At 51.5% G+C, this 15281-nt stretch overlaps 1 protein-coding gene across 1 annotated transcript in view; it reads right to left on the bottom strand.

Annotated features, from left to right (window-relative positions):
• Positions 1 to 15281, bottom strand: part of PITPNM3 (PITPNM family member 3) — an 89119-nt gene that overhangs the window by 48282 nt on the left and 25556 nt on the right. The window contains exon 3 of the mRNA XM_080680600.1: positions 12309 to 12416. Coding sequence (XP_080536726.1) covers positions 12309 to 12416 — 108 coding nt within the window. The remainder of the gene's footprint in view (positions 1 to 12308; positions 12417 to 15281) is intronic.

Below are 15281 nucleotides of genomic sequence, written 5' to 3'. Positions count from 1 at the left end.
TCAGCAAGTCAGCAGCTCTGTCTGAGCCCCCAAGGCTCTGCAGGCAGAAGCCCCTTGGTGCCAGGAGTCCTAGCCTTTCTCAGCTGCCCTGTGTGTTTGGGGCCTTGAATATTCCCACCTGTCCAGTGGAAGGTTGCCCTCTACCACGCTGAAGCCCCCCTCCACCCCATCCCTCTGCCTTTTCTGCTTCTCAGGTGAGGTGTCCTGGGCCTGGGGGACGGCACAGCAGTGGCTAGACGGGGGTCTGGAACATGGATAAGCAATGTAGTGGCCTCACCTCCAGCCTGAACCCAAGCTCAGATCTAGAGTCCAGATCCTGGGGCCTGATAAGGCTGTCTCTTCTGAACTTGACTATGAGTTCCCCTAAAAATGTATCTGCAGCTTCCCCAAGGACCCCAGGTCTCCGAGGAAGGAGTCAGAAAGGCATGGCTGAGGTGTTCGTGTGCGGGATTCACATGGGTATGTACCCGGTGGAGGAAGAATGTTAGAAGGGGGGTAAGAGCCAGTCCAGGAGAGAGGGCGCAGTCGTGTAAGCAGGAGAGGCTGTCCTTGGGCCAGCAGGTGCTTTACGGCTTCCCTGTGCCCCGTGGCCCCCACCATTAGACCACTGTGACCCCACGGCTGCATAGAAGAGGCCCCCTTCACAGACAAGGACACTGAGGCTCAGAAGGATAAAGTCACTTACTCAATGTTTAGATCTAGTCCCTTTGATACCCCAATTCTGCTGAGGGCTCTTCCCATGACCTCACCTGTGCCCCTGTTTGATGGGGGGTCAGGAGCGCTTTCTCCAGCCAGGGCTTGCTGGGATGGCCCGGGCAATGCTTCCTAAAGTAGGGAGTCATCAGGGCAGACAAGGCTGCTACAAGTCAGGGGCTGAGCAGTGGGGATCAGGGGGTTTGGAAAAGAGGGGTGTGCACAGGGTACTGGTGAGAAGTGTCCTGAGGCCTTGACTGACCCATGTTTCCTCAGGCTTAGTCTCTCCTGCTGTAAAGCTTGAGCCGGGCATCCGAGTGGCAGGGGCTGGTGAGGCCACCAACCTGGGCACGAAGGAGCTTATATTAACAAGGTGAGTGTGGAGCCAGCACAACAGGAAACTGACCTCCCTGCCCAGACTAGCTCAAGCCCCTGCCCCAGCCCCTGCCCCAGCCCCAGCCCCAGCCCCAGCCCTAGCCCCTTCCCCAGCCTCTGCCCTGCCCCAGCCCCAGTCCAGCCCTAGCCCCTGCCCCAGCCCCAGCCCCAGCCCCAGCCCCTGCCCCTGCCCCAGCCCAGCCCTAGCCCCTGCCCCAGCCCCTGCCCCAGCTCTAGCCCCTGCCCTAGCCCCAGCCCCTGCCCCAGCCCCAGCCCCAGCCCTAGCCCCTGCCCCAGCCTCTGCCCAGCCCCAGCCCCAGCCCAGCCCTAGCCCCTGCCCCAGCCCCTGCCCCTGCCCCTGCCCCAGCCCCAGCCCTAGCCCCAGCCCCAGCCCAGCCCTAGCCCCTGCCCCAGCCCCTGCCCCAGCCCCAGCCCCTGCCCCAGCCCCTGCCCCAGCCCCAGCCCAGCCCTAGCCTCTGCCCCAGCCCCTGCCCCAGCCCCCTGCCTCAGCCCCTGCCCCAGCCCCAGCCCAGCCCCTGCCCCTGCCCCAGCCCCAGCCCCAGCCCCAGCCCTAGCCCCTGCCCCAGCCCCTGCCCCAGCCCCAGCCCCTGCCCCAGCCCCTGCCCCAGCCCCAGCCCAGCCCTAGCCTCTGCCCCAGCCCCTGCCCCAGCCCCCTGCCTCAGCCCCTGCCCCAGCCCCAGCCCAGCCCCTGCCCCTGCCCCAGCCCCAGCCCCAGCCCCAGCCCCAGCCCTAGCCCCTGCCCCAGCCTCTGCCCTGCCCCAGCCCCAGTCCAGCCCTAGCCCCTGACCTAGCCCCTGCCCCTGCCCCTGCCTCTGCCCCTGCCCCTGCCCCTGCCCCAGCCCCAGCCCCAACCCCAGCCCCAGGCCCAGCCCCAGCCCAGCCCTAGCCCCTGCCCCAGCCCCAGCCCCTGCCCCTGCCCCAGCCCTAGCCCCTGCCCTAGCCCCAGCCCCAGCCCCTGCCCCTGCCCCAGCCCCAGCCCAGCCCTAGCCCCTGCCCCAGCCCCAGCCTCTGCCCCAGCCCCTGCCCTAGCCCCTGCCCCAGCCCCAGCCCCTGCCCCAGTTCCAGTCCCAGTCCCAGCCCCTGCCCCAGTCCCAGTTCTAGCCCTTGCCCCTGCTACAGCCCCTGCCTCAGCCCCAGCATCAGCCCAGGCTCCAGCTCCCTCCAGTCACCAGCGAGTAAGCGGAGGAGTCAGCCACAAAGCCAGCTTCCAGATTAGCAGGCTCCCAGGACGAGGGTGATTAATCAAATGTGCAGCTGGCTAAATGAGACCCCACTTGGCCTGCAGCTTTCCAGGGCCCTGGGCCCCACAGCCCTGCCTCAGCTGGAGCTTTCTTCATAGGTGGAAGCTGCCAGTTCAGCTACACAGAAAGGGCTGGGAACTAGGGGCAGGGCCCTGGTCGCCTGCCCCAGGCTCAGCCCCGCTCATCCTGCCTGTCCCAACCCCACAGTCCTGCACATGGGAGCCACATCACCTCTCCAATGGCTCCCTGAGCGATTTTATGTTTCCTCTTCCCAGGCCCTTCCAACAAACCCAGCGGCCCAAGAGCAAGAAAATGGACTGTGTGGCTAAGATCAGAAGACTTTCACCAAACGCCAAAACAGGGTCGTCTTCCTAACTCTAAGGGGAGGGTTGGGTGCAGCTGCGGGGGTTCAGACAGATGGGCCTGGGGGAGAAGACACTGGGAACCGCCCTCCTGATACGCCCGAACATGCACGCAGCCTCCACGGAGCAGGGATGGGAGCAACTGAATCCCATCCAGGCTCTGGCCCAGCCTGGTAACTCGGCCCAGGGAGCAGGGCTGACCCATATGCTCCCTCCCTGCTCAGAATGTTCCCAACACTGAGGCTCTGCTGAGTTGCAAGGTCAAGGTTCACGCTCATTACCTCTCACCTGGGCCATCACAACGCCTGCAGCACTCATGCCCTGGCCCCTGCTACGATCTTCTACACTGGCTTCTGGAATGATCTTTCTAAAACAAATGGCTCCTCAGCCCCCTGCTTACACTGCTCCATGGGTCCCCAGGGGTGCTCCTGAGAAGAACCTTCTCCTTGCCTGACATTCAAGGCCTGACCCCCATCTCTCCCCCTCCACCTCTTCTCCTTGACCTCCCAGCCCTTACACCATCCCCCAGCCCAACACCTTGCACCACAACTTCAGTCAAGATGAACTCTGCGTGGTTCCCCAAATCCCTCTGCCTTCTCATACCTCCCCACACATCCCTGCACTTGCTGTGCCCTCGGCCTGCTGTGCCCTCGTGGGTCTACCCAGAGCCCAGAAAGGCTTCCTTAACTCCTCCTGGCTCAGCGCGAGCCCACGTCCTCTTTGATCCCTCTGTCCTTTGCTTCTACTCTTGTTAGAGCAATTTGCTTCCTGGACTGTAATTGCCCCACCCTGAGTGTGGGAGTTGGTCGATTCTGAGTCTATTTCTAAGTCATCCATGTGCCCCAACATTGACGGGCACAGAGTCTGACAGAGTGAGGAGCAGTGTGTGTGCACTGAACACATAAGTGGGCAGAGAATGCACGAATGCATGTGAGCCCCTCACCACTCAGGCTCAGAAAGAGAGGCAAAGCACACCCCAGAAAGACCCAATTGTAAGCAGATCGGTCAGCACTGCACGGATAGCCGCCTAACCCATGCTGGACCCCAAGGAGCAGGTCTGGGAGCAGCTGCGCTATCAGGGAGGCTCCCGGAGGAGGGGCATGGGATTGCGAGAGCTAGAGATGAACTCGGGAGAAAAGCAGGTGAAGGCAGGAGACGGACTAGCTCACGTGGGTTTGAGGGTCAGCAAGCAGCCCCTGGGCATTTGGCTGGAACACAAGGTGAACGAAGAGGAGGAGAGGTGTGGCCCGGAAGTCGTGAATACCAGAATCAGATCGGACAGGCCCTTGATAGTATCCCTCGTGGTAGCCTGGTAGCCACTCCAGGGCTGCTTGATTCTTGTAGTGACGGCGACCTTACTGTCCCCAGACAATTATAATGATTTGAAGAAAGAGGGGTTAGGATGGCCTTCCACACCGGGCTAGGGAGTTAGACTTCATTCTATAGGCAATAAAGGCCTGCCAACTCCACAGCAGAATGACATTACCGGGTTTATATTTTAGAAGCATCCAGTAGGGTTGGTAGAGATGGTAAACGTGATCCAGCTTTTTCTCCTGCCCCAAAGCCCTAGAAAATGACATTACAGATTTCCTATGAATTAATCTTTAGTGTCACTTTAAAATAACAAGGGATGTCCTCAGCAGGCCAGAAATCGTAAGGCATCGCCCAAAGGCAGAAGGCAGAGAGATATGATGGAGGAAGGGAGGGACTGGCTACATACACTGACTGGCCAGATTATTATGATCTCTGAACACATAATAATCTGGCCACTCAGTGTGTGTGTGTGTGTGTGTGCGCACGTGTGTGTATATATATATTTTTGAGGCCCGGTGCATGAATTCGTGCATGGGTGGGGTCCGGCCAGTCTGGCCAGGGGGAGGGGACATGGGCGGTTGACCAGCCTGTCTGCTGGTCGAACTCCTGGTGGAGGGGACAATTTGCATATTAGCCTTTTATTATATAGGATATACATTGAGTGGCCAGATTATTATACGTTCAGAGATCATAATAAGCTGGCCACTCAGTATAATTTGCAGTGGCCATAAAAAACAAAAATGTGGGGCCCTTGTTAAAAACGATTTAAAATTTTAAAATGGCAACAGCAGAGTATAAAGGCCAGTGTGAGACCCTGTGAAGTATGGAGCCTTGTGTGACTGCCGAGGTCAAATGCCCAACTCGGGAGACAGGAAACCACAGCCACAATCCCACAAAGGAAGGCCTGTGCAGAGTGGGATCGCTGGAAGGTAACAGCAGGCCCATAGGTGGGAAATACAGGAGCCTCCTGCTCTTGCCACTGTCGGGGCTTCCATGGTAGAGGAGCCAGGTCTGCAGTCCTTCCCCCAACCCTTGCTTGTTCCAAGGAGGGCCATTTGTCCCCAGGGGTGAGAAAGGATGAATGTGTGAGGGACAGGACGCCCTGGAAGGCTGAACAAGTCAGAAGCAAATGGGTCATCTCACCCAGCAGCATTTTCTACCCGCCCCCACCCCCAACAATTAGAGGCCAGCAGGGTACAGTAAACAGACATTGCGTTCCTCAGAGATAGATAAGAGGGACCCGCAAATACAAAGTGGAGTACACGTGCAAATACCGCTGAGTATGAAAGGAAAACCAACAATGTGGAAGGATGAGATGCAACTCAAGGGCAGAAGGCAGGGCCTGTGGAGAAATGGATCCGTGGATTCCTTGAACCAACCTAGTGTCATAATAATGAACGGTGGCCAAATTTTAGCCAGCACCAGAATCACCTAAAGGGATAGCTGAAACACAGACTCTGGCCCCTACTCACCGAGTTTCTAATTCAGTAAGGCTGGGGTGGGGCTCCAAGCTTTACATTTCTGACACGTTTCTAAGTGATGCTAATGCTGTTGGCCCAGGGACCACTCTTTGAGAACCAAGTATCTAGACACAAGGGCATAAACCAGAGTCAGGGGGTGAATGGCAGGCAAACACAGCTCTCTGGAAGCTGAAGTCAGAGCAAATGTTTGTGGACACCTAGGCAGTGACTGCTTCCTTCCTCTCAATGGAAATGGGGCTCAATGACACTGCTCAAAAACAACAAGAGCCCTGATTGTACTAGCACACAGTCCCATAAGTGACAGCTCATAGGCTGTTAGCATAAATTATTCTGGAAGAGATATGTAAACCCAGAGCATAAAAGATTAGTGACCTGGCAAAGGCCAAGTGGAATTTATCCCAGGAATGCAAGGTTGTTCAAAATCAATCAATGCAATGCATCATATTAATAGACTAAATGACAAAAACCACGTGATCATCTCAACAGATGCAGAAAAAAAGCATTTGGCAAAATCCAACACTCTTTCATGATAAAAGCACTCAATGAACTCATAATAGTAAGAGGGAACATCCTCAACCAGATAGAGGATAACTACAAAAACCCACAGCTAAGAGTATTTAATAGTGAAAGACTGAAAACATTCCCCCTAAGACCAGGAATAAGACAAGATGTTGGCTCTTCCCATTTCTATTCAATACTATACCAAAGGATCTAGCCCGGAAAACCAAGTAAATAAAGGAAATAAAAGGCACCCAGATTGGAAGAGAAGAAGTAAAAGCACCTCTATTTGGAGATGACATCATCTTATATACAGAAAATCCTAAGGAATCCCCTCCCAAAAAATCTAATAAATGAGTTCAGTAAGGGTTCAGGATACAAAATCAATGTACAAAAATCAACTGTAGCTTGGCCAATATGGCTCAGTGGTTGAGCATTGACCCGTGAACCAGGAAGTCAAGGTTCGATTCCTGATCAGGGCACATGCCCAGGTAGTGGGCTCAATACCCAGTGGGGGGTGTGCAGGAGGCAGCCAATTGATGACGTTTCTCTCTCATGGATGTTTCTTTCTCTCTATTCCTCTCCCTTCCCCCCCCTCTCTAAAAATTAATAAAAACGTATTTACAAAAACAAATAAACAAAAACCCTCCACAGAAGAGCTGACCAGAGAATGGGAGCAGTGGGGGAAGAGAAAGTTGATGAGCAGTTTGTCAGGTTAGAATGGAGGAATAGTTCCAGAACCCAGCAAGGATTAAGACATAAGAAGAGAAAGAGCAAGTTGAGACATGATCCCAGCGTCTGTCTAACATAAAATTTAGAGCGAGAAAACATAAAGAAGCACTTAAAGAAATAAAAAGAAAACATCACAGTAATGAAGAAATAGCATAGCAAACACAGGCATGACACACTACAAAGCCTCACCCACAAGCATTGTCTGTGACTTCAGAAAAAGAATAAATATTTTAAAACGTAAAGCTTCAAGGAGAGAAAATATCAGTTTACCCACAAATTTGCCTCAGACTTCTCACCAACAACACTAGATGCAAGAAGGCCGAGAGGAATATCTTTAAAGGTGGTTGGGAACATGATTATGAACACAGGCAAATTCGTATTCAAATGAGAATGCAAAATATAGACATGCTTAGAAATGCAAGAAATAGAGGTTGAGCTTCCACACAGGCACCAGGAGGTCACAGGATCCGTTCCTGGTCAGAGCACATGCCCTGACTGTAGGCTTGATCCCCAGCAGGGGGCGTGCAGGAGGCAGCCGATCAATTTTGATGTTTCTCTCTCCCCCTCTACGTTCCTCTCTCTCTAAAATCAATCTATACTAATAAAAGGGTAATATGCTAATTAGACCAGGTCGACCGGACATCTTCTGGATGTCCAACTTCCTTCTGGACAAAGCCACAGTTGTGGGGGCCTAGGCAGAGGTGGTTAGGGGTGATCAGGCTGGCAGGGGAGCAAGCAGCTAGGGGCGTGATCAGGCTGGCAGGGGAGGGCAGTTGGGGTGATCAGGCTGGCAGGCAGAGTGGTTAGAGGCAATCAGGCAGGCAGGCGAGCCATTAGGAGCCAGCGGTCCCGGATTGCGAGAGGGATGTCCAACTGACAGTTTAGGTCCGATCTACAGGCAGGATCGGGCCTAAACTGACAGGTGGACATCCCCCGAAAGGTCCCGGATTGCAAGAGGGTTCAGGCTGGGCTGAGGGACCCGCCCCCCACTGTGCATGACTTTTGTGCACTGGGCCTCTAGTTTAAAAATAAAATAAATGCAAGGACTTGTAAAGTTTCTATCACAGTACCTATCTGAGGTGATATTCTAGTGAAAAGAGGAAGTAAATTCAAGAGAAAATCATGAAGAAGCAGCAGTAGACCTATACAATAAAGAGGGTGAAAGTTACGGAATGTAAGTCATACCTCACTGTGCTTAACTGAAGGAAAAGCGGGAGGAGAAGGAGGTGGAGGAGGAGGAGGTAGGAGGAGGAGGAGGAGGACATGACAGCATTATAGTCAGGATCAAACAAGAAAGCCTGCTATCATTCCTCTTACTCAGCATCTATCTGGAGATCCTGTGCAATGCAATTTAAAAATATATAGTATATTCATGTGAAAAGCTCTCCAAGATCGACTATGAAGTGAAAAGTGAAAATTAAGTGGCAGCAATAACACATGATATGATCTATCTCTATAGAGATACCCTCCACATTGATAAAGTCTGCAGTGAGGTCTAGGATGGAAAGAAGTAGATAAGGGAGACTTTGGTTTTCTTTGTGCTTTTTTGTTTACAATGAAAATGTATTCAAGAAATAAGGTGATTATTTGTTCACCAATGTTCATAGAACCATTATTCACAACTAGAGGCCCGATGCATGAAGATTCGTGCAAGAATGGGCCTTCCTTTCCCTGGCTGCCGGCACCACCTTCACTCCGGCCAGAACCGCCTTTTCGCTCCAGCCCGGAACCGCCTTTCCGCCTTCCCTCACTGCCCAGAGGCCCGGAGCAGCTGGGGTGGTGTGGAACGCTTGTGTTGTCGCAACAACCCAAGTGTCCCACCCCGCCCCCGGCCACTCGGCACCTGCGTATGCAAATTAACTTGCCATCTTTGTTGGGTTAATTTGCATAGTCACTCCTGATTGGCTGGTGGGTGTCACGAAGGTACGGTCAATTTGCATCTTACTCTTTTATTAGTGCTGATAGTTAAAGGTGGAAACATGTCCACCAACAGGTGAGTGGGTAAACAAATTATAGTAGAAACATACAATGGGATATTATTCAGCCTTAAAAAGGAAAGAAATTCTGACACATGCTACAAGGATGAACTTCGAGGACATGATGCTAAGTGAAACAAACCAGACATAAAAAGACAAAAACTGCATGATGGCACTTACATTAGGTCCCCAGGGTAGTAAAATTCATAGAGCCAGATTGCAGAATGGTGGAACCAGGGGCTGGTGCGGGGAGGATAGGGAATGGAGAGCTCATGTTTAACGGGCACAGGGTTTCAGTTTGGGATGATGAAAAAGTTCTGGACAGGAACGGTTTATAGTTGCACAACTATATGAATATACTTAATGCCACTACACTGTACACTTGAAAATGTTAAAAAGGTTTTATATTATGTATATTTTACCCAATTAAAAAATGATAAATAAAAATAACGATGCATGCCATTATAAAAATAGTAATAATAATAAATAAAGTGAACTGAACTGATGCTGAAGGATCCCCTTCATTTAAAAACATATACACCGGGCAATATATTACCAAAAAATGTCAATATATAACCAAGCTCAGAATAAAGAATGGATCATACAGAAGTGCCAGAAACAACAAGGGAGCTACAATGCAGAGACGAAAGCAGAAGCCAGCCTGGAGGAGGCCCACGGAAAACTCAGATGGACAGAGGCTCCGGGACTAGAGGCTGAAAACCGCACGGTCAACTCCATACACTGGGCCTCAGCCTGTGGGAGCTGGTGAGGCACTGAAGTGAGCCCCGGGCACAGTAGGGATTGCGGCAGGGCTGCTCCATCCATAAAGGCACTTAGAAACACAGCACTCCTTAGGGGGAGCAGCACGGAAATCATTCACAGACAGCGAAACAGAAAAAGGTCACACGTGAGTAATGAAGACCCTCAGTTTCTGCCACCTGTGGGCGTGGGGTCTAAATCTGCACCACGCACCAGCACGGAAATGCGGAACTGTAAGTTGAGCATGCAAAATGTCCAAGATTGGGGAGACACTCTGGCCCAGCAGAGACACACGACCACGTTTCAGGGAAGGAAACTTGAAAAAGGCAGGAGTAGAGCTCTCTCTGTGCCACCGGTTTTGATATTAGCCTTTCCCATGGAGTGCTTGCAGTCTTTCCTCTCCCCGCAAGAGGCTCGGAGCCTCTCCTAAGGCCCCCTCCTCAGCCTGTTTCATTGCATAGTTTTCCTCTCTGCTGTGAGCTCCTAAGAGAGTGGCAGTGCCAGCCTGCTCCTGTTTATTTCCCCCACTTCTCGCACAGGGTCGAGCCCGTCGTGGCTCCATAAATGACTGTTGAAATGAATGAAATTAATGTGTGTGTTCTGTCGTGTTGTGGGAATTCACATTAGGAGTCTCCTGGGGAATGAGGCTCAGAAGGAGCTGGAAACACGGCTGGTTCCCTCTTCCTCTCCTCCTCTCTCGCCCTCCTGCTCCCCATCTGTGCTGGTAGGAGACAGCATCAATTCTCAACTCAATAAAGCACTGCCCCTAATTCAGCCTCTCTTGAGTACCATGAAGCGTCGGTTAGCATGGTACCTGTGCACCATCTTTCACTCTTCTCCCCGCTTCCAGCATTCTCCTGGCCTGTTATTGAACGCACTTTGCAAGTATTAGCTTGTTTAATCCTCGCAGCTTTTGTACTAGCCCCACTCTGCAGATGAAGAAGCTGAGGCTCAGAAAGGTGATGTGACTTTCCCTGGCCACAAAGCCACAGGCCGGCAGGGCCAAGGTTCAAACCCCAGACCTCTTAGATTCCAAAGCTGCAGCTGCCGCCTCTCCCACCAATCTCCCTCTGCTTCCTTCTTTCCTGCCCTCCCAGTCACACTGCCTCTCGCTCACCCACTCCTTAGCTCACACTGTGTCTGAGTCACACACTTTTTGGCAGGCAAGTGAGGCTGGTGGTGGGACATGGGTGACCAGATGGGTGGCGAGTACAAGTCTGGGTTTGTCTTTTTGTAGCTACCAAGCATTGTCCTGGGGAAGCACCTGGAACCCATGACCTCTTGTGGGCCCCCTGCAGGGTCCCCAAGGTGAAGGAAAGACCATACGAGGGTCCATCTGCAAATGTGTGCCTGTGAAGACCGGGAAACTGGCCCTGGACTGGTCTTGATGATCAGACTCAGAACCTGCCTTCCTATGAATGTTCCAGTGGCCGGGGGGTTTCATGGCCTCAGTCCTATTTGGGAGGTGAAGCCCTGGTCTGGAAATCAAGAGACTAGACATCTGAGTGTGATGCTGCCACCAACTTGGAGGACCTTGGGCAAGACAGAGCTTCTCTGAGCCTTGGGTTTCTTCACTTGTCTAATGGAACCACCATCCCAGGCCTGTCCATTTCTCAGGATGGGCCCTTTGCCATGGGAGGGCTCAAAACCATGGAGGCAGGATGGGGGTGAGGAAAGGAGCAGAGGCTGCAGGCAGGACAGCCAGCACTGAGCCAGCCAGCATCAAGATATGTTTTTCTCTTGGGCTGGGCCAACGCATCTCACCAAACAGCTCCTGATAGGATGGCCTTCCCAGGCAAGCAGCGCTGACCCAGACCGTGATTGAGGCATTATAGGACCAGGAGAGGAAGAAAAGAGGAGATGAGGAAGAGGGGAAATAGAAGGAGTGATATAGGGGGTGGGGAGGAGGGAGAGAAAGAACTGGCCTCAGGATGACAAATACGGAGGTTAGCACCTACATCTGGGATAGGTGGTAGCCTCACACCAGTCCCACCTTAATCTTCTACAGCTCCTCTCTGAGCCTCAGTTTCCCCATATGTCATCTCAGATGTTATGACCTCCTCTGCTACATCCTCCACTTGCCTTTCAAAGCCTGGCTCCATAGCTTCATTGTCAGGAACCCTTCCTTGAGCCGCCCTCTCCTGCCTCCTTCCTAAATTCCTGCCTCTCACCTCTGGGCCCAACAACCTTCCACTTAAGCCCGACTCCCTTAGGTCTTGACTTATACTGTGAGACACATCACAAGCCAAGGGCCTCAGTTGAGTCACCTTTGGTCCCTCCTATAGGCACTTTACACACAGTAGATTTTTAACTAACATTCTGTTAGTGACACAATGTAGTCTAATGGACAGATGGATAGATGCCTAAAAGGATACGACTGCTTTGTCTGCTGATTAATCTTCTGGTCAAAACTCCTCTCCATAAAAAGCCTCCTGGATTAATTCCCAGCCACAACTCTGTCTTCAACAACTCAGCCAAAAACTTAAGGCTGCCGCTCCCGCCCCTCTGCCCTGTTCCCTCGCAAAGGCCCCTCCAGGTGCTACCCTACTTTACCAAACAGATTCCAGCACCACAGGCCTGGCCTGGCAGTCCAAAGAGCTTGGACCCTGCCACCTGCCCTTAGTTACCCATTCTCCTGGGGACAAAGGATACTCTGTGAAAGACCCTGGAACTTGTCTGCCACAGAAAACCCCACAAAAGTCTCCATGAGGGTTCCTGCAGGTCACAGAATTCAGGGCTCACAGGCTCAGAGAGGGGAGGCTCTCAGACAGATAGAAGACCCAAGTCCTAGCACTTCGACCCACCCTGCAATGTACATATGTACACACCCTGGTCATGAGAGAAGCAGAATCTCACCTTGATGCTCCTCCAGTTTGCCCATCGTCTCCATCTGCTCCACCAGGTCATTCGAATTCCACTGGCTCATCCCGATGAGGATGGCATTCTTCCCTTCAGCCACCTCCTCTGTGGAAGGAGCAAAGATGGGCATGAGCAAGGAGGGCAGGGTATAGGTAGTCCTGACAGTAGCTTATATCTGAGGGAGGACTTTTATCTTTCTTTGACTTGAAGTGTCTGTAGTTATGACAGGTACAAGACATTCAGGAATTTTTCATTGAAAGAAAGTCATGAGAGAGGCTGAAAGCCCACAGAAGGCTCCATTTCTAGCCCTAAGAGAGATATTTCTTGAAAGGAAGTGTGCTTGGGAATGGAGGGGGTCCTTGCCACCGCTAGCAGTTTTTCTTTGGGTAAGTAACTTGCCTTTTGAGCTTCAGTTTTTCCATCAGTAACATGGGACAGGAAGTGTCTCACTGACAGAAATGTTGTGAGGACTAAACGAGATAATGGGTGTAAAGGCCTTGGTGCATAGAGGGTGGTCATAAGCGAGAGATATCATGGTTATTTCTTCACATGAGAAGTGAATTGCCATCAGTATTTGAGTGGACCTGGATTTGAGTGGGGCAGGGGCAGCTCTAGAGTAACTGGAAGAGCAGAAGACTTCTGCTCTAAGTGAGCCTTGAGCTGTGTGGAACCCTTAGCCCACATCGTAACTTCATGAACTTATTAATGCCTTCATTCCCCATCCCTAGTCCTCCCCTCAACCCTGTTTGTATCCTTGCTCTTTCCCAGTCTAAGCTTGGTGATTATTCTGAGAGAAATTGATGGAGCCACATTCCCTAACCACGCTGAATACAGGACCCTGGGTCCCACACATCTGGTGTAGTCCCTCATCCCAGAAAGGGGCATTTCCTCAAGAACAAACCCACAGAAGTGGCCCCCCTCTCTCTCTGAAGGGCCTTCCTGGTAAAGAGCTTTGTGTCATCCCTTGTAGGACAGACATTAAAGAGTGGTGAGGAGAATCCTCAAGCTCATGATAACCAAAAATAAAGCGACGAGACCCATTTCACTGCCAAAGAACTTTACAGAGCAGGTGGGACCAATATGGTGGATCCGAAGCTTGGGGCGCTGTCCAGAGTTCTGAATTCCCCTAGAACTCTGTAATCCACAACCCATGTCTGGCTGGGGTCTGGATGATGATGACTGTGATGATGATAATGATGGTGGTGGTGGTGGTGGTGGTGGTGGTGGTGGTGGTGGTGGTGGTGATGGTGATGATGATTCCTGAGTTATTTGATTGCTTTAACAACACATCAAATCGTTACTATGCACTGAGCTTATTATAGGTGCTTTTAAAATATTAATTCACTTAATTTTCATAAAATGCTAAAAAGGTACAATTATTACTATCTCCAGTTTAGGCATGGAGTAGTTCAGGAATTTGCCCAATGTCACTATCTAAAGCCAGAATTAAAACCTAGATATACTATTTCAAGAGCCCTTAAATCTGCCCAGCCGGTGTGGCTCAGTAGCTGAGCATTGACCCATGCACCAAGAGGTTGCTGGTTCAATTCTAGGTCAGGGCACATGCCCAGGTTGTGGGCCTGATCCCCAGTGGGGGGCATGCTGGAGGCAGCAAATTGATGTTTCTCTCTTATTGATGTATCTATCGCACTCTCCCTCTCCCTTTCTCTCTCTGTAAAATCAATAAAAATATTTTTTTAAGAGTCCTAAAATCTTGTCCTCCCGATGGCCTGCCATGGGCATCCTATATTGGCTTCCCAACACTCCAGCCAAGCACCACTCACATCCAGACAATTTATTCAGTGTGGTGTGTTCCATTTGGGCACCAGTGTTCACCTCTTAGCAGCACTGTGCTCTGGGCAGAGCCCTGACAAGGTCCCAGTCCAGAGAGTGTTACATGTGAGCCTGTGCTTTCCATACATCCCTCAGCTCTTCCTATATTTTTTCCCTTAAATGGAAATAACAACCCTAGTTTTATAACTCTGTCTAGCAAGATGCCATGAGGACAATGACATACTAAATTTGCAAAAGCTACACAAGCCAAAATGCTGTGAACAGACATCAGGTAGTATTACTCTGGGGGAAGCAGGACACCAAGGGGTAAGAGCTCAGTTCAGTGTTATGTTGACTCTTTCCAATCCTGCTAGATATATGACCTTTGACAATAACGTAGCTTTCTGAGCCTCAGTTGTCTCATCTATAAAATGACATCCCAGTCATGGCTATGTCACAGGATTGCCGTGAGGCTTAAATGAGACAATGAAGGTTGAAGTGTTTACACAATAACAGCACAGCAGTGGGTATCAGCAAATGAAGATGATGGTCCATCATCACCTCCACCCCAGAGGATGTGGTATATGCCCCAACATTCCCCACATATGCTGTGTTCTACCCCTGTGACCCTGGCCCAGACCCAGAGCGGGTAATTAGCCTGGAGCCCACTGTGAGTGCCTCTGTCTCCTGGCTCTCTGTTGCCCACTTGTTCATTCGAGCATTCTTTCTACAATGAGTGGACTCCTGAGCACCTACTGTGTGCAGTGTGACATGACCTCTACCCTATTTTATGAAAAAAAAAAAAAACACAAGAGTAAATAACTCTGGTGCAGGAAGATGAGCAAGCTGGGGGTCCTGGTCCAGTAACCAGTATGCAACAGGTGCTCAACAGGTGCTTACACATCCTAGCTTTCATTTTCCCTCAATGTGTAAGCCCTATTCCTGGGGTGCTTATGAAGCTATCAGAACTCGAGGATCCTCCCAGGCTCTGAGGTCGGAGCACACCCACTTCTGCACTATCCTCGGCCTCTTTCCTCTCTTCCTAGTTTTGTGCATGACCCTCCTCCATCTTTCCCTTTTGGTCTTTTGTCTGTCTTTCTAGTAGATGTGTCTTCCTCTCCAACTCCCACCATGTTCCTCTATGCTGGGCGTCTGGCCCTGCCCCACTCAGATCGGATCTTGCTAGATCCCTTCCAT

This window comes from Plecotus auritus, assembly GCF_963455305.1.
Source record: "Plecotus auritus genome assembly, chromosome: 7".
Classification (NCBI taxonomy): domain Eukaryota; kingdom Metazoa; phylum Chordata; class Mammalia; order Chiroptera; family Vespertilionidae; genus Plecotus; species Plecotus auritus.
This window is presented reverse-complemented; position numbering and strand designations above follow the sequence as displayed.